Below are 21,359 nucleotides of genomic sequence, written 5' to 3'. Positions count from 1 at the left end.
TAATTCATGTTTAAGATCTGTTCAAAATAAAAAGACATAAGGCAAAATTATTTTTAATTATATTTTGAAAAATTATAAAGTCAAACCGGAGCTTTCACTGTGTAGTCAATTAGCTAGTTTTTCCCTAAGAAATACATAACTGTTAAATTTCTAGAAAAATCATCAAAGCTGTTTTCGAAATACTCGTCCATTCAGTGTCCTCCTACAGTTTTGAGCCCATGTCAAGTTTGCAATAATCGGAAATATAAAAAAAAAAAAAATCAGACTATGAACCTAATGTAGCAAATCATTTTTTTTTTGGTTTAAAAGGGCACAATTTCACACCAAGAAGAAATACTGAAAACTTTCAGTGCTACTGATATGTTTCATAACTCAATGGTAGGCATTTTGAACCAATAATTAGGCCCTCCTGGTGGATACACATATTTTCATAGCTATCCACTACAATAGCTTCAGTGTGTCAGTTTTGGGCAATGCTTAGGGAGGGTGTGAATTTTTGGGAGTGTGTGTAGCAAGACAAGAAGGTAGGAAAATGGTTTGGTGGTGCTTTCATTCTAATGTATGTGTTTAAGTTATGGGTTAAAAATATTCTAAATATTAATAGTATCCCCTCTTGATTTTAGGGGAGCCAAGTAATGTTGATGTGTTTCTGTGATGAACAGTTTACAAAATTTCTTTGTGGCCAGCTCAGTTCAAGTATTTACTTTCACTCAGCTGACGCTCTAATACATAAAGCAGAAAGTAAGGTCTATGTATGTATGTATGTCCTGCATAGAAATCAAAACTGTTTGACCTATCTTGATAAAACTTGGCATAAATGTTACTTAGATCATGGCGGAGACTATAGTTTATGTTTAATGTCCCTCCCACAACTGGGGACCCCAAAAATAAAAATAGCCAAATTTATCTCTATTAAAGAAACTTTTTCAACAAATCGGGTAAACTAGTTTTAATAGCTAAATTATCCCTATTAAAGAACAAAACTTTTAAACAAATCAGGTAAACCCGCCTTCACAGTATTTTATATTTGATATAAATGTATGGGTTTAATGGGTAAACCCATTTTCGCAATCTACTTTTATTTTCGTGTCAGAAGAAAAAAACTTAAAAGGAACATTAGCTAAGTTTGACATAGATCTAAATCTAATCCACTAGATTAGTAATATCCAAACTAAGGCCTGTAGGCCGTGGGTAATATCTGGCTAGTAAAAAAATAAGGTTAACACTAGGTTTGAAATGTGAGACTCAAATTATGTATTATTATCTTTTATGCTTTGGGATTTATCTACTTTTCACATTAAAATATCATGAAGAAACTTTGAAACATCAATTGTGCTAAAGGTTGAGGGGAAAGCATGTGAAGACCACAAACATAACACAAATATGGGAAGACAAATGTGTATTCTCCGGGTAAAAAGTAACAGGATTGTGTAAGCGCCAATGTGGCTTTTTCCAAGCATGGACTGAGATGTTTAAGACATTGAAAGAAGAAGGACAATGAGACATGTATGAACTCACTGAAAATGTATGTAGGTAGACAATCATTGAGAGGGTTGGGACTATGATGAAATGGATTGACTGATTGGTATAGTCACTAAATGAAGAAAAAGATGGAATGAAATAGGAAGCTTGAAAACTTTAAATTCAGACTGAAACATACCTCCAAGGACTTAAATATATTTTTTCCATTCTTCTTAGAGTATAAATGAAAAAAACACAATATGTATCAACATCAAATATAACATTTAAAAAAAAGCAAACAAATTGTAGGAATAATAATATGAACATTGAAAATTCATTCTAGTGTACAACAAGGGATGGCTGAACAATTTAGATGTATTAGAAGTTTGATAATGAGAATGAAAATACTTTAAAACAACCAGATATATGATGAGATCAGGATTAATGAGGTTTTAACTTTAGCTTTATAGAGATCTTACACTGTTGTAAAGCTCTTGGATAATACAAATAAAAATTAGAAGGAAAAAAAAGACATATAAGAATGTTTAATTTGACTTGTAAAGACAAACAAGCTTCATCTATACAGAATACACAACACGGACTAGTGGCCATATATTTATAGTGGGTACATCATGCTGTGTGACTTACTGAATGCATAGCCGTTGTCATCATTGGTGCTGCCTAAGATCACATGACATAATAGGTAAATGTCAAGGTCATTACCAAAGATTAAGGTCATATAAAAATGTGTAATCATTTCCTTATCAAGGCCCCATGGGATCATGTGAAACAAAATTAAAACCTTTACCATCACATTTTTTTAGCTGTTAATGGAATAAATCCCTCAGATGTTATCAGACATAAATTCCTTGTGATGCCCAACAACAGAAAGCAATCAATTGCTCAAAGGATATCTAATAGCACAAGTTTATAGAAAAAGGAACAAAAGTTAGGCCCCAACTAATACCAACATGATTTTTTTTTTTGGTTACATCAACAATTCTTACTCTAGGATATAAAATGTTGACTTGACTATTCAATAACTTTTTAGGGCCTTATGTCAAAGTAAACTCTTTGAGAAAATGCTTTTAGTATTGTATAGTTTTTTAACTCTTTTATTTATTCATTTATAATGAGCATGTCTGATAACTTATAAATATTTGGAAATCCAAATTAAATGTTATACTCTTAGAAATGCAATAAAATCAAAACAAAAGCCCAATTCATATGATTGTTCATGCAGAATTAAACATGCAGAGCTATTTAAACTGTATGTACTAACATTTTTTTTTAAATAACTGCACAGTTTACAGTAGCATTATAATATTTTCTATTGAACTGACTGCTAAATCAATAAAACTCAATATTTCTGATGACTATCATACCCAAAAATATATTTCAAACAGAGAGTTACCTAGCATACTTCTGTAACAAAAATTGTTTAATTATTTAACTTATAACTTCTGCCTGAGAGAATGCATTCATTGTTATCAGTGCAGCGGCTAGTGTTATTGTAAAACTAATTGGCAAGAAAAGTCAAAATTGAAAAGAGACAAAACAAAAAAAAATAAAGCCAAACTGCCAAAGATACCTTAGTGGAATGTCTGCGTAGCTGTAAAATAAAACTAGTGCTTCAATTGTAATGAATAGTGAATTCATGCTAGTGAAATACATGAAGTGACATATGAGACCTTTATAATAGCTTACTTGTAAGGTTTTAAGACTGTTAAGTTCAACAGCACTACTACCAAATGATTCTTCTTCCTTCCCATAGTCTAGCTAGGCCATCCTCAACTATTTTTTTATTCTTTTGTATACATGTTCTTTCAAAAAGCAGCACATGACAACTATATGTGTTTTTATTATGTAGTCTTTTTTTTAATTAGAGATTAGAATTGTGTTAATTGTTAGTTCTCCTAGTTTATTCAGACATATTATTCCATGAGTGTCCAAAGCCAAAAACTATTACTTTGTCTCAAAATATTTTATTTTGTGCCTTATCTGATTTTCATAATTATGATTCTGTGTTTTATGAATTTTTATTTTTATTGAATAGTTAGAATATTCTGCTTTTCAATGTTTGTAAATGTCATTTATTGCCCAAATGGTATTTCTCTTGTTTGCTAGGAAAATGGAATATAAATCTGTTTTCATGTTTTGATTAAGGAGATATTGCACAGCTGATAGATATTTGTTAAAGTTTGAACTAATTAAGCCTTTTGCTTTAATTTGCTAACGATGTCATCAATATCAGGATTTCTTTTATTATTAGACTAAATTACTGAGAAATTCTGGCCTGAGTTAATGCCTTCACTGTTATTGAAAAAAAGTTTGCATTGATTTAACTTTTTGGATGGAAAATTTAGATTTTACAATTCACCCAGTTTTTTGTTTTTTATTGTTATAATTAAGCATCAACTATTTGATCAGTGTTTTAAATGCAGTCATTTGCTCACAATTTTACTTTTGTCCTTGGCATAAACTAGAGACACAAGTGCACCAAAGCTTGATTTAATGAAGCCCTTAAAAAAAAAAAGTCTTCTAAAGATTGAGGATTGTTTACTGGTTAATTCTTGGAGAAGCCAGCTGGAATGCCATCTGCTCAAGATGATTTCTTTTTTTTTATTTATGTAATGGTTGATTCCTTTCTCGTCAATTCAACAATAACTCCACTATTCTTTCAATCAGGTCAAAAATAAAAACACTGGGTGTTGACAATGCTGATGATGCAATGTTATTATTTTGTATATTAGCTTACATATTACTTTCATCATAATAGTGTGATTTTTAAAAACTGTTTTTATTGTTGTTTCAACTTTTGTATGTGAAGAGTAGGTCCAGAGACTTAATAATCTTACTAAAGATTTATATTGTTTACATATTCTTTTTGAATCTACAGACTAAATTTTGTGGGATATTCATTTTTAGGATATTTCCTTATGCAGCACTTTTTTACCTATTCTCTCTTACCGCAGCACTTTTTCACCTATTCTCTCTTAGTCTTATAAAATTTGTCAACAAGTTTTTCTCTTTATAATTGTGTCATATTGTAAAGAGCAAGATGCTTTCCTAAACTTTCAAATAAGAAAGCATAAGACATCCTACATAATGTTAAACAGTCATGAAAAAAAATGAATTAAAAAACAAAAGTGTGAATAAAACCTGAGCAGCATCAGTGTGTTTTAAAGTAACCAATATGTGTTCTAAAGTTTTCAGTACTTACTTTCATAATGCTTTTAGATCCACTTTTCTGGGGAAGGAAAATTACATTTTAAGTTGGGTAATAATACACAATTCATTGGTCTATTTAGTGAGGTGATGTTACAGCCTTTAGTGACTACATTATATAATCTCAACAATTTAAGGGTTCCCTCTATGTGTTGATGATTTAAAGTTACCTTGGCAGATTTAATAAATTCCTTGTACTTGGGTTTAGAATGAAGCTTATCATTATATTTATTGGCCTCCACATCAAAGATATCTGTGTAACCATGGCCAGTCTCAAGCCTCTCCAACCTGCCTCTGATGAACTGTTGGGATAAAAATATTATAATGGACAATTTTAAAAGGTAATCACACTCACATCAAAGGTTTAGTCTCACACCCATGTATTTTTTTAAAAAAAAGTGTGTTATTTATTTGCTGGTATGACCTGTATAGAAATATATTTCATCTCTTGATGTCAGTAACAACACAAACACTGCAGGATGGATGAATTTGGCTTCACTAAATCTATCATTAGCTTCTTTTAGCATATGACCATCAATGGTTAAGCAAGGAATGACATAGAACCCAATCTATTCTTGTAAATGAAAGACTTTACATTGGGTGTCTTATAGGACAGAATATAAATTAAAATGAAGAAGCTTTACAAAGAGCAGGACATCCACATTATTTTCAGCCAAAGGAATCTTGGTCACTGATCATGTGCACCAAATGCCACAGAGATAACATCCATATTAAGGCAATACAAGAGTTCAGCTGGAGATAATTCTTGTGGTATATGTTTTAAGTTAAACAAGTTCGATATGAACTACATCAATATCAACAGCAGGGAGGTTATAGCATACGAGTGGCTTTTTATTCACAGACCTTTTGACTGACTTCATGAGGTCCTTCAAGGACAGAATAAAGTGACACAGCTTTTAGTGCAGAATAAATTTTGTCTCATCCCAATGTACCAGTTCTACATTTCTTTTTTTAACACAGTGACATGGATGTTTTTTTTTTTTTTTTTTTTATTATTATAAATTGTCTTGCAACCAATGAATAAATGTTTTTTTAATATTGCAAGAGAATACTAATTGACTTTTACTGTGATTTTCACAATAAAAAAGCTTTTATGTTGATGTTAGTTGATATGTACAAAGAATTCCAAAGTTATGTAAAATATAAGGTAAAGTTTTGTTATTTATATATCTTTAAACTCTTTAGACCAAATCCTTAATAATTATTACAATGAAAAAGTGATGACTGCTGACCATAACATTACAAATGAGTAGAAAACAGACCTGCTGAAATATTTGTAGACTGAGCATGCCTTCAAGGAATGGCTGACTTTCTGAAGGACGGGACTGTACAAAAGCTTCAGGATCAAATGTAATTGCCTCACCTTGCCTAAACTTTAATGCATCCCTATAGCCACCTGAAAATTAATTTTAAAGTAGAAATTTTTAAAAAAGGAAACGCATTTAGAAGATTCTTCTGTTAATCTAATCCAATGAATGATTTATTTCATAAATTACACAAATTCTTTAAAAAAATAAGTATATTACATCCTATGTATATATACCTAGCAGACATGCCTACCCCCAAGACCCAGAATGTGGAACACTCAGGTTGAAAATGTGGAATTTTGGGCCCCAATGTGGAACATACACGCGTTTACGTTTGTCAGCCATACTGTACACAATTAATAAAACTTCAATTATATTACTTTATTAACAATACTAGTTTGCTTCTTATAAATTAGATGTAAATAGTATAATATAATTAAAAGTAAGAAAACCTTTAATTCATAATTATGTCCTTTGTTTGAAATCAATAGTTCTAACTCCTATGTGATTATTCTAGATCTACTTGATTATCTATCCTTTTCTAGGGCTCTACTAGAAGTTGTCTCTAGTGCTAGATCTAAAATAATTTAAGAGTCTGTCTACTAGTAGCTTAGTAGTACTAGTCTAGGACTAGACCTACATCTAATAAGTCCTCTAAGTCTACTCTAGGACACTCTAAGAACACAGATTATAATAATTATATTATAGATCTAAATATTTATGACTAGATCTATGGACTTATTGAGAACTAAATTTATTACATAAGATAATGATACATTAAATACATAGAAATCTAGAGATCTATCACCTTATAAGTCTATTTCTCTAGATAATAGATACTAAGATAGATCTAGATTTAGTATCATCTAGTTAAATCTAGTAATCTAGTCAGTGCTAGATCTATATCTAGATTCTAGATACTAATTTAGACTATGTAATAAGTAGATATATAGCCTTATTTAGATCTAGGCCTTAGCCTTACTGTGTCTAAGTTAATTAATTACATTTAGAATTTAGGTCTAGATCTAGAATCTAGATCTCTAATATTGAGATAACCTATTAGAAAAAAAAATCCTTTTCTTAGATTACTTAGAAACCTAAGAAATCAGTTGAGTTAGTTACGTTAGTGTTAGAATAGCCGCCATAGCGCCTTTGTCGGGAAAAGAAAGGGATTTGAATGGAAAATTAGGCTTATTAGCACTTACTAGATTCTAAGAATAGATCTAGATCTAGTATCTAGACCTAGAGTACTAGATCTAGATCTATCTCAACCATATCTTCGTAAATTTAGGACACGGGAGGAGATGAAATGTAAACAATAAACACAGACCTAGATATATTTATTTTGCATTCAGTATTTTCATTTCGCATTATTAATAAATAATGAAAAATCAGCGATTTTTTTTTTTTGTGTCGGAATTCAGACTTGGCGGAATAAAAAATCGTGAATGCGGAACTGAGGAACATGTGAGATTTTTTGATGCTTTTATGGGACGGTTCCGCATAATGCGGGACTGTAGGCATGTCTGACCTAGTCATGCATGTTAATTAAAGTAAGTCATTGACTTTCCTGGCTAATTCAGGGAGCCTATTTAATACTTCAACAGCACAATGAGAGAAATGTAAATGTTTTTTTTTAATAAAATGATTAAACCTATGTATTTACCAATGAGTCTAACTATTGCCTGGAGAAATGCCTTGGACACAGCATCCCCTGTATACAACATTGTGTTTTTTGTATCTTTCCTCAACATTTTTTTGAGAAAACTGGACTGAAAAGACAATAACAAAATACTGTTACAATTCACAAATAAGATCATAATGACATAGCTCAATCAAATATGTTACTTGATACTTCAACATTTTTTCATTGAAAATAAATTCATTTCTAATTGTAAAAGAAACACAATACTCTTAAACATTTTATCAAATAGAAAATGTGCAAAATAATGTACATCATAAAGTAAGATGTACACAAATATTTACCACATCATGAAGTAAGATGTACATTATACACAAATATTTACCACATCATAAGGTAAGATGTACACAAATATTTACCACATCATAAGGTAAGATGTACACAAATATTTACCACATCATGAGGTAAGATGTAAACAAATATTTACCACATCATGAGGTAAGATGTACACAAATATTTACCACATCATGAGGTAAGATGTACACAAATATTTACCACATCATGAGGTAAGATGTACAAAAATATTTACCACATCATGAGGTAAGATGTACATTGTACACAAATATTTACCACATCATGAGGTAAGATGTAGACAAATATTTACCACATCATGAAGTAAGATGTACATTATACACAAATATTTACCACATCATAAGGTAAGATGTACACAAATATTTACCACTTTATAAGGTAAGATGTACACAAATATTTACCACATCATGAGGTAAGATGTACACAAATATTTACCACATCATGAGGTAAGATGTACAAAAATATTTACCACATCATGAGGTAAGATGTACATTGTACACAAATATTTACCACATCATGAGGTAAGATGTAGACAAATATTTACCACATCATGAAGTAAGATGTACATTATACACAAATATTTACCACATCATAAGGTAAGATGTACACAAATATTTACCACATCATAAGGTAAGATGTACACAAATATTTACCACTTTATAAGGTAAGATGTACACAATTATTTACCACATCATGAGGTAAGATGTACACAAATATTTACCACATCATGAGGTAAGATGTACACAAATATTTACCACATCATGAGGTAAGATGTACACAAATATTTACCACATCATGAGGTAAGTCTCCTAAGTCATCGTAGATGGAGGTAACAGTATTGTTGTCTAGGTCAACCACCACAGCATCCCCTACATCGACACGGTTCTGCACCAGTTTCTGTACATTCAGATTTTAAAAAATTAAAATTGTCATTTAATACAGAAATTAGTTATTATTCAACCGAAAGTTGGACAATCTAGATATTACTTTAAAAGAATGCAAGGAGTTAATCTGAGCTCTCAGTACACTGTTTAATCTGTTACTTTTCTATGAGCCAATAATGTTTTCTTAGTATCCTAATAGTTTAGAGCAGTAAAGTTACCTCTACTAAATTTTTGTGGACTCCAATCAAATATGGCATTGGGGCACTGGAAGAGTTAAAAATATATTCCATTCAACTTTTAATCAAAAATCAAATATATAGAAAATACAGAGTAAAATTTCTAAAGTTAAGATTCACTTGTTGATAAAAAGAAATTTAGTTTTAATGCCAATGGTGAATACCAAGAATACCTCTAAGCACAGCTTGTTTCATCTTACCTAATATAATCAATGAGGTGAGATGGCAGGATGGGAATGTAAAGGTGTTGCCTGAAAGTAGATACAATCATATCAAGACATTAGACACAGGTCGTGTTAATGGCAGGCTCACAAATATTTTCATGAAGAAAAGAAAAACAAAAGCAATAATAAGCTAATCAAACATCAAAACATTTTACCAATGCATAGGGTAGAGCATGCTCTCGGCTGCATGTATAGATGCTGTTAACCTGCTGAGCTTTTTGGAAGTCATATAAATACGTCGTTCATGAAGCATGCTGGGAAATAATATGACATTAAGAGTTGTCAATGACTGATAGGATTTCACAGCACATCTCTTAATACATTCATTAATTATACAAGTGGTGATTCAAGATATATATAAGGATAAAATAGAGTACATTTTCTTAAACTAGAATGAGCAACTAAATCACTTTTCAGTTAAAATTGCTTGCTAAAATTACCTGGCAAAAATTTTCATCATATTTTCATGATCTACAGCGCTGTAGTATTCTTTAAGATTTCTCTTTAAAAAAAAAACAATTTTTTTTATTGACAAAATTTTTGAAGGCTTTTAAAGTTAATTAATGCAATGAGACATTATTCAAATCATTTGTCACATTGTACATGGACTTACATTGCTAGATAAACTGGGCAGTATATTTGGATCTGGAGGAGTAAAGCTAAACATCTAGAAGAAATAAAAGTTACAATCATTTTAGTTCATAATATATGCCTTAAATATTAATAAAATAGAATGTTTTTTAAAGGTACAAATATACTTAGAATACATTCATATGAAAAGCTAAAGAATTCAATTCTATGACTGATGAGCCAGAATTTTTATTCCTGTAATCACTTCAAGTTTGTAAATATGGATGGCCATTGCTGACCACAAATTATCTTTATATAACATTGAGAACAAAAATGCATGAATTCACTGATCACAATACAATTACATGTGTTTAAATGACTACATTATAGACTTTAACTAATTATTTTAGAAATTTCCATAACAGAGACCTGGTGACACAATTCCATGTATATCACAGCTTTCTGTGGTATCTTTATTTACAGCTGAATGTGAATGTATGCATCAATGAGGTGACTTGGAAATGAACTTAGCTATATGTTAGAGCTTAAAGACTGACAACTTACATCCTCATTAGCAACTATTGTTACTGGTATCCTAGGTGATGGGACTTCTTGGTTGTAACTTTTCTCTAATAACTTGGTCACATTGTTGTTTTCAGACTTGTTGGTTATATCCGCTAACAGATCCAGAAATTTGTAGAATATTTCGTACCAAGGTAAACAACTGCAAGAGTGAAAGGAAATACTAATTGAACAAGAAGATAGGAACATTTCTAGATATATTGTTTCTAATTAAATCAGACCTGGCTTTGATGCCTTGCTATTAGAGAGAATGTTCAAATAGTTAGATCTAGATCTATTTATTCTTCTTAATTCTAATAGTCACACCACAAAAACTGGCCCACCAAAACATTGACATAAAGTGTAGAAACCCAACCTCCTATAAAAAAGGTTGAAAAATGTATCTTTCCTTAAGTTATGGCCCTCAATTTTTCTCTGATGGATTGGCACAGTGGCATTTAACATATTTCATGTTTATGAAATGGGACTCTGAGTGTAGGATCTACCAGGAAAAGTGAATGGATCTTTACAGATTTTTTGTGGAACATGATATAAGCCAACATATTTGATTTGTAAAGAAAGTGTGGCTGTTTTAAACAACAGCACATAAACAGCATTATAAAACAAATGACAGCATTCTTAGTTTGAACCGCAAATAAAAGATTGTTAGACTATGCCTTGAGATTGGAGAATCAATGGGAATATATACCAAAAAGAGACAAGATGTTACAATTTTGACTTGTTATTTTCAAAGACTACATAATGGAAAAATAAGACATCCCCTTTGAATGTCAATCACAAAGTCATTCCAGGTAAATACATTATTGTTACTAGTCAACCACAAACCAAGCATGAAAACAAATATGAACATCTAACCTGACTATACAGAGACAAGTCTGATGTCCTGTGGCATGCCTACAATAACCAAATCTAAACATACTTTCCAAGTCAGTCAAGACAAAAGTGAAGTGCTCCACTGTGGACCTAGAAATCATACAAAACCTCGTTAGCAGGAACAACTATCATTCACAAATGACAACAAAGTAATTAAAGTTATTATCTGTGGCACATTTAAAACTAAAACAACTTTTTTAATGATTTAAATTTCTAAACATGCTGTTTTAAGATACAACCCTACAGCTGTGTCAAGCCACTGAGAAGAAGAATTCTATGTATAATATATATATATATGAAAACACAAACAAAAAACAACATAGTAAAACTATGGTCAGAATTTCTGTAAGCCTTGAACATTAATTCCAATATACCACCCAATGTCAATCAACTTGCTTAACATTTAGGGTCATTGAAAAAAAAAAGTAACTTAGTAGTTTTCATTAATTAAAATGATTAATTCTTATTACACTTCAGTCTTGCAAGGGAAAGCAAATTTCGGTATCATTGCTAGAGCTTCCTGAAAGAAGAAAAAATATACATCATTTGGATAAATATATAATTACAATCTGAATATTAAATAAGAAAAGAAAACATAACACATGTAGAATCTTATAAAAATTCATTTCTACAAAGAAGCATTTTTTTACTTAATATACCCAATGTTACCTTATCCTCAAAATCTGCAGGATATTTCTGAATAATAAATGGAGCTGAAATAGACAATGAAGAAATAACAAGCATAAGATTTTTAAACGGCCAGAATATTCCACTATAAACACAAAATAAGAAACATTGTTTTTTCTATCTATGAAACCCTTTTGATTGTGCAAAGATTGAGACTAATTTATAATATATATATATATATATATATATATATATATATATATATATATATATATATATATATATATATATATACACACAGATAAGTAAATGTTGGTAAACTTTTAAAGCATTGTAAATGTTGATAAACTTTTAAAGCATTTGAATATTTATAACTCAATAACAATTAAACTACTATAAAAGTTCACAGCAGGAAAAAAAACTACATTTTATTGTAAAACATATATTTTTTAATTATAGAAATTTCTTTTTACCATCATCAATTCCTTCAGGTTTTGCAATCTCAACAAATACCTCAAAGAAACGTTCTGGCTTTTCTCTGCAAGGAATGTATTAAAAAAATGCTAAATAAAACAGGGAGTCAATAATTATTTATGTGCTTTACAATGGATTTAAAAATTAGATTTAAGTTTAGGACTTAAGTTTTGAACCTACACACATTATTGTTTTGAAGTGTTTTTTTTTTCTTACACCCATTAAGTTATTTAAAACACTTTGTCTTTTGATTTTTAGAATTGTGGAGATTTTTTTTTAATTTAAGGCAGAAATTAACTGGAAATTTAAAAGTGTTTGAAACAGCTAACAGATTTTTCAAGCTCCATGATAAAAAAAAATATGCAGACATTTGAGTTTACTAGGTCTAACTTTAGATGTCCAGTAGTGTTTTTACTTTAATAACTACATTTTTATACACAGCAACTAGGTATGGCAGGATAGTTTTTATCATAAGTACCAATTGTCTCATTTTTAATATATATATATATATGTGTGTGTGTGTATGTATATATATATATATATATATATATATATATATATGTGTGTGTATGTATATATATGTGTGTGTGTATGTATATATATATATATATGTGTGTGTGTATGTATATATATATATGTGTGTGTGTGTGTATATATATATATCACAGAGACTATCAATGAATGGAATATCAAAAGCCATGGAAAATACCCTCTTGTGGAGCTTTTTATCTCCCATTGAGCGCCTCCCTGATATCAGATAGGGGAATGCCATCCAGATATGGCGACTACCAGGATAATAAAATATCTGGGGTGGACTAAAATCAACCTTGCTGCCTTGAAGGAAGTGGTCCGCAATGGCTAGGGCACCTTACCCAAAAATAAAGGCAGAAAGAGCAGAAAAGGGCAGTCCCAAGATGGTTGTGCGCAAGGCTAATAGCCCAGTCATATCAAATTATTGTTATCAAAGCTAAAACATGTATGAAAAAACAGATCACAACGGAAAACAGTCTATGCCTGAAAATGGAATGACTTTTATTTTGCGACATGGAATGTGCTTTAGACTTAGAAGTATTTTTAGAACAGTGCGTAGCCCAACTCAAGCACTGAAGAAATATAAGATACCTCTTGTTGCACAACTAACAATATTGGAAATATTGGAAAAGAAAAATGAAAAATATAACAAAAATGAGCAATGGGATAAAATAAATATAAATACTATTTAAAATACAGCAGAAAAGGTGGTTAGATTTCAGCAGAAGAACAGGAGAATCAAATGGTAAGATGATGAATGCAGACATGTTCTAGAAGTGAAAACAATATTAGGAAGACAATGCTACAGGAGAAACAGAAACACTAAAAAGCAATGCAATGAAAAAAGAAGAAGGGTCACAAAAGTTGTCACAAAGAAAAAACAGGAATAGGAGAATAAGATCACTCACATTGAGGACTAAGCAAGAGAGAGGGATGTACAGGTACATGAAAATTATAGGTGAAAAAAAAAAAAGGATTTCAAAGTAGATCATAAATGTGTGGGAACAAAGATGGTGAGCTCAATACAGAAAGCAGCATGGCAATCGAGAGATGGATAAATACTTTTGAGTTCCTAAATGTGACTGAAGATAGAGATAATGAAGAAAAGGAAGAACCAGATTCCTTAGTAAACCCACCAAAACAAAGTGAAATTAAAAATGATAAGGATTATAAAGAACCACAAAGCACCAAGAGAGGACTAAATTATGGGAGAACTGATTAAATACAGAGGAAAAGACCTGCATTCTCAAATATAAGGACTAATAAGCTGTGCAGAGTGTGGCTCTGCAACAGACCCAACCTACTCATGCCTTGTATGCGAATGGCATTTCAAAGCAAAGATAGGACTCCATTATAATCGTCTTTCAGTTCAAAAAGTTCATCTAATAGGAAATTTTAATTTAATAAAATTATGCTCATTTTCAACAGCTAAGGAGGAGCTAGAAATTAAATATAATGCATGGATGCAAGCAACGGAGCCCCGTTTTGCCTGCAAGGGAGGTCAGCAACCCCCCCCCCCCCCCCCCCCCCAAAAAAAACCCCAACATTATTGCAAGTGAAAAAAAATGTCCAATACCGAGACGGCAATCAGTCGAACTGGTATTTGCCGGCAAACTTTTTTTTTTACTTTGATTTTGCCAGCATGTCGGCTATAGCCAGCGATCTTGCATCCCCATGACATAATGTTTACTTGATCTAGATTTTTAAAAAGTAGATTAAATTCTAATCCTAGCTTTAGCCATTTCTAGTTCTAGAATTATAGATCATTAGAAGATCCCTATGAGTATCTGCTCTAAATTCTATATCTTCTATTCTATTAGATCTAGATTAGTTACTAAGTCAAAGAGTAAAAAGTAAGAGTCTCTTAAATTCAAATTTAAGAATTATCTCTAGCTAGATTATTTTCTGGACATTCTAGACTGGATGGATGCCTGGTTGTGCGGTATGTGCACTGGAATTCATTAAAGGTCATCTCAATTGACCAGAGCCACGCAGAGTTCATACCCTCCCCCATAATCTTGCAAGAGGTTTGGACTATGTTACACATGTAGACTGTAGATAGATTGTAGATTATCTTCAAATCTGAAGAAACATTATAAAATACAAATGTTTAGATCAGTGTGCCGCCGATGACTTGCAGATATGCCGAGGGAGTTTTCAGAACGCCATACATGCAGGTTACATAGGTCTGCCTATATATTAATATTAAATTTATATTTTACATTGCGACGACATCCCCACTTGTAACGATCAGTAATAGTAGTTCACACTCTCCCATTTTCTCTGCCCTGCTAAATCGGATCGCTCCATTTTGACGGAAAGAGGTGTTAGCCATTCAGGTTAAGAAATTTTCCAACATACTTCTAATAATAACAAATTATCAATAAGCATTATTCATTGTTATCCATGGAGAAATACAGAAATATGTTGGCAAGAATGAAACTGCTAAAGCATTAAATGAAAAGCAAGGAACCAAACGAAGGTACAAAGAAGATTACATCAGATATGGTTTCATATATTCTGGACCTGACGATGCTCCATTGCCATTCTGTCTGATCTGCAATGCAACTCTATCGAATGAGGTGCTTGTTCCAAGCAAATTGAAGAGACACTTGGAAACAAAACATCCAGCTGTAAAAGCGCAACTGAAGGAATACTTGGAAAACATCAGGACTCAACAAACTAAACAAGCTAAAAAAACTTACGAACTACCTAAAGCTGCCAGAAAAAGGATTGATTGCAAGTTATAAGGTTGCTCAGTTTTTAGCAAAGCGCAAGAACGCACACACAGAAGCTGAATCAGTCATTGCACCAGCAATAGTTGTTGAAACTATTCTAGGACCCGATGCCACCGAAAAGGTTAAGAAAGTTCCTTTGTCAAATGATACTATCTCGCGCAGACTTATTGTCAGATTTACAAGATCAAATCTGCGAGCACTTCGACATGACTGACGATGAAGTGTTTCTGCTGTGGTCTTTTCAAGTTGATGAATCCACTGACGTTAGCGGCAAAGCCCAGCTGCTAGCTTTTATTTGGCTCATAAAGGATGAAAAATGTGTCAACGAATTCTTATTTTGCAAAGACTTACAGACTACAACCAAATTCGAAGATATTTTCAATGTGGTGAACGAAAACATTTTGCTCTTCAAACTACAATGGAAAAAACTGTGTCAGCGTTTGCACCGATGGCTGTCCTTCCATGCAGGGGAATAGAAAGGGATTTGTCACTCTTGTGCGTCAAGAAAATCCAAATGTATTAGTTGTTCACTGCATGATCCACAGAGAAGCTCTTGCCTTCAAATCTTTGCAGAAAGATTTCATGTCTGTTCTGGATTAAGTGATTGAAGTTGTAAACTTCATCAAATCTCGACCGCTTGCATCCTGACTTTTCTCTCAGCTTTGTGAAGCAATGGATTCAGACTACAAATGTCTCCTGTATCACACCAACGTTCGTTGGCTCTCCTAGGAAAAGTATTAAAGCGTGTCACCCAACACAAGGCTGAGCTGATTTCATTCTTGGAGGCTGAAAAAAAAAAAGACTTTGAATTTTCTATTCATGACGAGATCTGGTGCGTTAAGGTGACATTTCTCTCTGATTTATTTGACAAATTAAATTCATTGAATTTAATTCTTCAAGGACCATCACTGCATCCTCAAAACTGAAGTCACTTGGTAAAAAATTGTCTTTGAGGCAAAGTAAGATCTCGAAATGACTGCTTTCCTACTTACAATGAATGTGCTTCAATTAAAGAAATCACCCCCGAAATTCTGGACACTTTGACACACCTGCAGTCAGCATTGCAGCAATTACTTCCCAACAGTCTTGAATATGGATGGGTCAGCTATCCATTTGGAAACAATGAAGCTATAAATCTTACAACTGAAGAAGAGCAGCTCATTGATTTAAAAAATGATGCAGTTCTTAAGTCAAATTTTGAGTAGAAAAGATTGGACAAGTTATATCCTGCAATCAGTTTATATCTTCATGGTTTGTGAATTTGGGTTTTCAGTACTGACTGAAATCAAGTCTAAGAAAAGAGAGAGACTTCTTACAATAGACGATGAAATGCGAGTTTGTCTATCGACTTTGGAGCCTTGATTAGATCGAATTTGCTCTCAAAAGCAGGGACACCTTTCACATTGAATGTAATACTTAAAAACAGGTTAAATAACTTTTCATTTTATTATAAAACAACTGTTGCTCTTCGTGGTGTGCCGCAAAATTTTTGTAGTTTTTTACTGTGCCAGCAGACAAAAAAGTTTGAGAAACACTGGTTTAGATCTAACAATAACAGAGACTCGAGATTATTAATATTATCTAGATATAAAATCTAGCTAAGCTAGAGACTTTGTCTTTATTTAGTATTCAGACTTATATTTATATTACAACAAATATATTAGATCTATTCTATAAAAATATCCTCTAATTCTAGTATAGAAAATAGAACTATAGAGAAGTAGACTAGAATCACTAGTGACTAGGTCACTAGATTCTACTAGATCTAGTTAATCTAGCTTATTATTTTATAGTTCTAATATTGTATATTGTAATATATATTTTATCTGGATCTAATAATAAAGTCATTAAAGTTAGTCATTTAGGTACCGTCATTTAATGATAATTTTCATAAATATCAGGATCTAGATTATCTTTGGATAGATCTAGACTAGATACCTAGAAGCATTTTTTTTTCACAAGTGACAATAATTCAGTACAATGGATTTTTTAAATTTTTACCTGATTCGTGACCCCATGTTTTGTGATGATATTTTTGATAAGTCATAAAATTAAAATAATCTAGTGCGAATAGAGAATCCTCGCACTTAAGATTTACTTAGAATCTAGATTTAGATGTCAAGAACATCATTGCACTCATCAATGTAATTCCTAAGGCTAAAAGCTAATAGGTCTACATATACTATGATATACAAATAACTTTAGTAAACATTGAAACTATTGACAGTCATTTTAAGTACAATCGGGAAGCGGAAGTACTCCCTCGGTGGCCATTTTGAATGTATTGTTCACATGATTACGGTTCGCACACAGACCTATATATATCTATATCTACTTGAAAAGAGCCTAATAAAGGTTGGCTCTATAATATGTACTCACGTTTTACAAAATATCTTATCTTCTTATCTTATATAATACAGACGTTACTTCAAAAAAGAAGATGATTACGTCCTACGCGTCATGCTTTCAGTCATGCATATTAACCAATGACTTAAATTCTGCCAAGTCACTGGTTTTCCTGGCTAGCTCAGGCAACCCATATTCCATGCCCTAATAGCACTAGGGAAGAAAGGGCATTTGTACAAATTTGTCCTAGCATACGGGACGAGGAACGTGCCTTTATCTTTGTGTTTTTCTGAATATTTTATTAACTTTTGTTTTTGTATTTGAAGATTATGGTTCAGTGTTTTATGTATAATTGCTACTTTACTTTTGAGTCTTCTGTCCTGAAGGCTTTCTAAATTTAGTGATTTTACTATAGGTGTTACTCTATTCAAATGTGAATATTCGTTTGTTATGAATCTCACTGCTTTATTTAGCCATCATAGACTCGATCTCACGATTTAGCCCATGTAGCTTAACGTTCTTGTCCCCCCTTCCCGTGTGCCTCCCCGATTACTTAGCCAAGTGTATTTCATAAGATAAGATAAGATAATGATATCTCTTTTCAATTTAATTTGTCCTTACCTCACCCAATACATTTTCTCCACCTGCCACCGTTAGCAATGGCACATAGAGATCTATAGGCCTTTAGGTAATATCTTTGGAAAGATAATTTATGTTAGGCCCTAAATTGATAGGGCTACCTGTATTGTGTATATATAAATATAGAGGTACATTTCGATGTAAATTGTCAATATATAAATGCTGGTCTTGATGCCCCCCCCCCTGATCTTTCCCGAAAATAAACACCTCGAAATAAGTGCACCCCGATGCAATGAGTACCTGACATTAGTTGTGGAAAAGTAAAGATGGTTGGTCGTACTGTTGTGCTGGTCACATGACACCATCGTTAACCATGAGCCACAGAAACAGATGACCTATACATCATCTGCCCTATTGACCGCAAGGGGAACTTTAGTTTTTAATCATGATAACCCACCGTATTGTGACCGTATAATATCAAAATTTTATATAACAGTCACTTTACAATGATGGGCACATAGGCATCATGTAACGTGACCAGACGTCCCGACTTAGGCGGGATAGTCCCGCTTTGTAGTGTCTGTCACGCTTTTCATAAAATGTCCGGGCGGGACAGTCAATGTCCCGCTTTCATTTTTAAAAAGTCGATCGATATCATGCTTTTATTTCAAAAAAAACTTTCTTCATCATTTGACTAATAACTTTGAAGTACTGCCTATAGACGTTTCCATCTCGATACTTATTTTATGTTCGCTGTTAGAGGCATGAATACTGCTTTTATTTTGCAGCATCCTGCCTTCTTCTCAGAAACTGACGTCAGCACGTTTTCTTTTGACTTTTGGCGTGTTGTATACTAGTTCCTCATGACCCTTTGCTGATTCTGTTAATCAATTCCAGAACACAGTATTCCCTGGATTGGCTTTCCCGTCTTTTTAAGTCTTTCTCTCCTAACTGACGCTACCAGCGTTGATTCCACCAGAATGTGGTAAATAATTACGGAGAGAAAGAGTTAAGTCGATGACGGGGTAAAAAATGTCGGAAACAAAACGAACATCGAAGTTTATAGGAATGTACAGGCAGAACTCTCAATTATAAAGAAAGCAAGAAAAATCAACAGCCACGGTTGACTGCGATACTAGAAATGTCGATCACAGTTTACTGTCGTACATGTGGATTAAACCAAAATTCTTTCTGCCCTTCATGGGATTTATTTTTAGAAAAAAGCAAATTCGTCTGTTTAGAATTTGGCAGAATTTCGGGCTATGGAAAGATATGGTGGTTAGCTCAGAAGCATTCGGTAAGAAACTATTTAAATTATATCCTGCTTTGAAATCATATTCTTTTCTCAAAAGACATGTTCCACCTTTATCAAAAGCTTCTTTGAAAACCCGTGGGCTGTATTATGCCTGTATTTTGTACAACATTGCGACAATATGCCATGCAGAAGTTCTGTTTCTTGAGGGACAGAATGTCAGTGCTCTTGAAGTATCTTCTGCCATTGATGAATCGGTTCAGAAATGCATGAAAAGAAGCATGAAACGTTTTCTCCCCAAAGAAGTACGCATGCGACTTACTATTTTAGATGACACGGATTGGCTAGAAAAAGTGATGTAGCAGAGTCAACTTTTACTAATATATTGTCGAGTGTTTCTGAGAGAAAGAGAAGCGGCCTATTTGACAGGTTAACGCTTTCAGATAGATAGTACAGAAAGATTATCTATCTTGGAAAAAGTTTTAGAAAGCCTGGAATTATTTAAATTATGTGTGTACATTAATTGTGATGTATTGTAATAATGTCAATATTGTTAAAAGCAATATTGCTCGAAAAAATCTAAGCCTGTTCTGTTACGTCCTATGATGGACATTTGTCCCACTTTCACTACCAAAGTATCTGGTCACCTTACATCATGGGAAATGAAAAGGTTGATAGTGTCGAAAGTGGGGTCATCCATGGAACAACAAGAAAGACCAGTTAACACTCAAGTCAATGTTACCCAGCAATCAAAAAGATGCGTGGCTCAACAAATGGGCCTCAGAGAACACAGGCAAAGTTATGTACTAAGACTTGACCATGCCAAACAAACTGGACAGTATCAATTTACAATCTTACTGCTAAGAATAGGACACACACCATTAAATTATCACCTTAAAAGAATAAATCCTTCTCACCCACCTCTGTCGAAACTGTGAATCCTATCCACTTAGAATGTGCCATTTAAATCCACCTTAGGCAGAGTCCTACTACTTCTAAAACTGAACATAACCAACACTTTGTATGACAGTACGTTATTTTTCATTGGCACAGACTGCAAAAAATATAAGAACCTATAGCTCAGCAGCAAAAAAGCTGGCTAAAAGAAGAATCCTTTACTTACTACAGAACAAAACGTTGACATTTACTGATTTAAGTTAACCATTTAAAAAAGGTAAACACTTAAAACTATTGGCTAAAGATTCACCAAGCACAGTATTTTTTAGCAGGCTACTTTCTACTGTTATTAAGTTTAGTGACATCTAAGTCATGAGAATGTGGTGACAACATTGATGCAGAGTTTTGACTGTAAATCTATTTCAAAACATCTTACCTAATAAAGCCTATTGTATTTAGTTTCTTTATCACAATAGTGTTAACCAACTTTAATATAAGAATTGATCAAAATTGTA

The 21,359-nt window shown here is 32.5% G+C and overlaps 1 protein-coding gene across 17 annotated transcripts in view; it reads right to left on the bottom strand.

The window, feature by feature from the left end:
* LOC106050106 (DENN domain-containing protein 1B-like) overlaps positions 1 to 18,065 on the bottom strand; it is a 31,514-nt gene extending 13,449 nt beyond the window's left edge. For 4 of the 17 annotated variants that reach the window (XM_056040821.1, XM_056040829.1, XM_056040822.1 and 1 more), the window contains exons 1-16: positions 17,772 to 18,065; positions 12,501 to 12,565; positions 12,070 to 12,113; positions 11,871 to 11,920; positions 11,383 to 11,490; positions 10,510 to 10,669; positions 9,989 to 10,042; positions 9,816 to 9,877; positions 9,531 to 9,629; positions 9,352 to 9,402; positions 9,134 to 9,179; positions 8,821 to 8,928; positions 7,684 to 7,789; positions 5,973 to 6,106; positions 4,860 to 4,991; positions 4,685 to 4,711 (exon numbers count right to left, since the gene is read on the bottom strand). In XM_056040821.1, coding sequence (XP_055896796.1) covers positions 4,685 to 4,711; positions 4,860 to 4,991; positions 5,973 to 6,106; positions 7,684 to 7,789; positions 8,821 to 8,928; positions 9,134 to 9,179; positions 9,352 to 9,402; positions 9,531 to 9,629; positions 9,816 to 9,877; positions 9,989 to 10,042; positions 10,510 to 10,669; positions 11,383 to 11,490; positions 11,871 to 11,920; positions 12,070 to 12,113; positions 12,501 to 12,565; positions 17,772 to 17,788 — 1,263 coding nt within the window. In that variant the 5' untranslated portion in view covers positions 17,789 to 18,065. Of the gene's footprint in view, positions 1 to 1,660; positions 1,694 to 2,109; positions 2,143 to 3,052; positions 3,074 to 4,684; positions 4,712 to 4,859; positions 4,992 to 5,972; positions 6,107 to 7,683; positions 7,790 to 8,820; positions 8,929 to 9,133; positions 9,180 to 9,351; positions 9,403 to 9,530; positions 9,630 to 9,815; positions 9,878 to 9,988; positions 10,043 to 10,509; positions 10,670 to 11,382; positions 11,491 to 11,870; positions 11,921 to 12,069; positions 12,114 to 12,500; positions 12,566 to 17,771 lie in introns of all 17 variants that reach the window. The other 13 variants (XM_056040814.1, XM_056040823.1, XM_056040816.1 and 10 more) reach the window with 7 other exon arrangements.
* Between the last annotated feature and the right edge of the window lie 3,294 nt (positions 18,066 to 21,359).

This window comes from Biomphalaria glabrata, chromosome 9 (genome assembly GCF_947242115.1).
Source record: "Biomphalaria glabrata chromosome 9, xgBioGlab47.1, whole genome shotgun sequence".
Lineage (NCBI taxonomy): Eukaryota > Metazoa > Mollusca > Gastropoda > Planorbidae > Biomphalaria > Biomphalaria glabrata.
The sequence above is the reverse complement of the archived record's forward strand: the minus strand, read 5'-3'. Positions and strand labels throughout refer to the sequence as shown.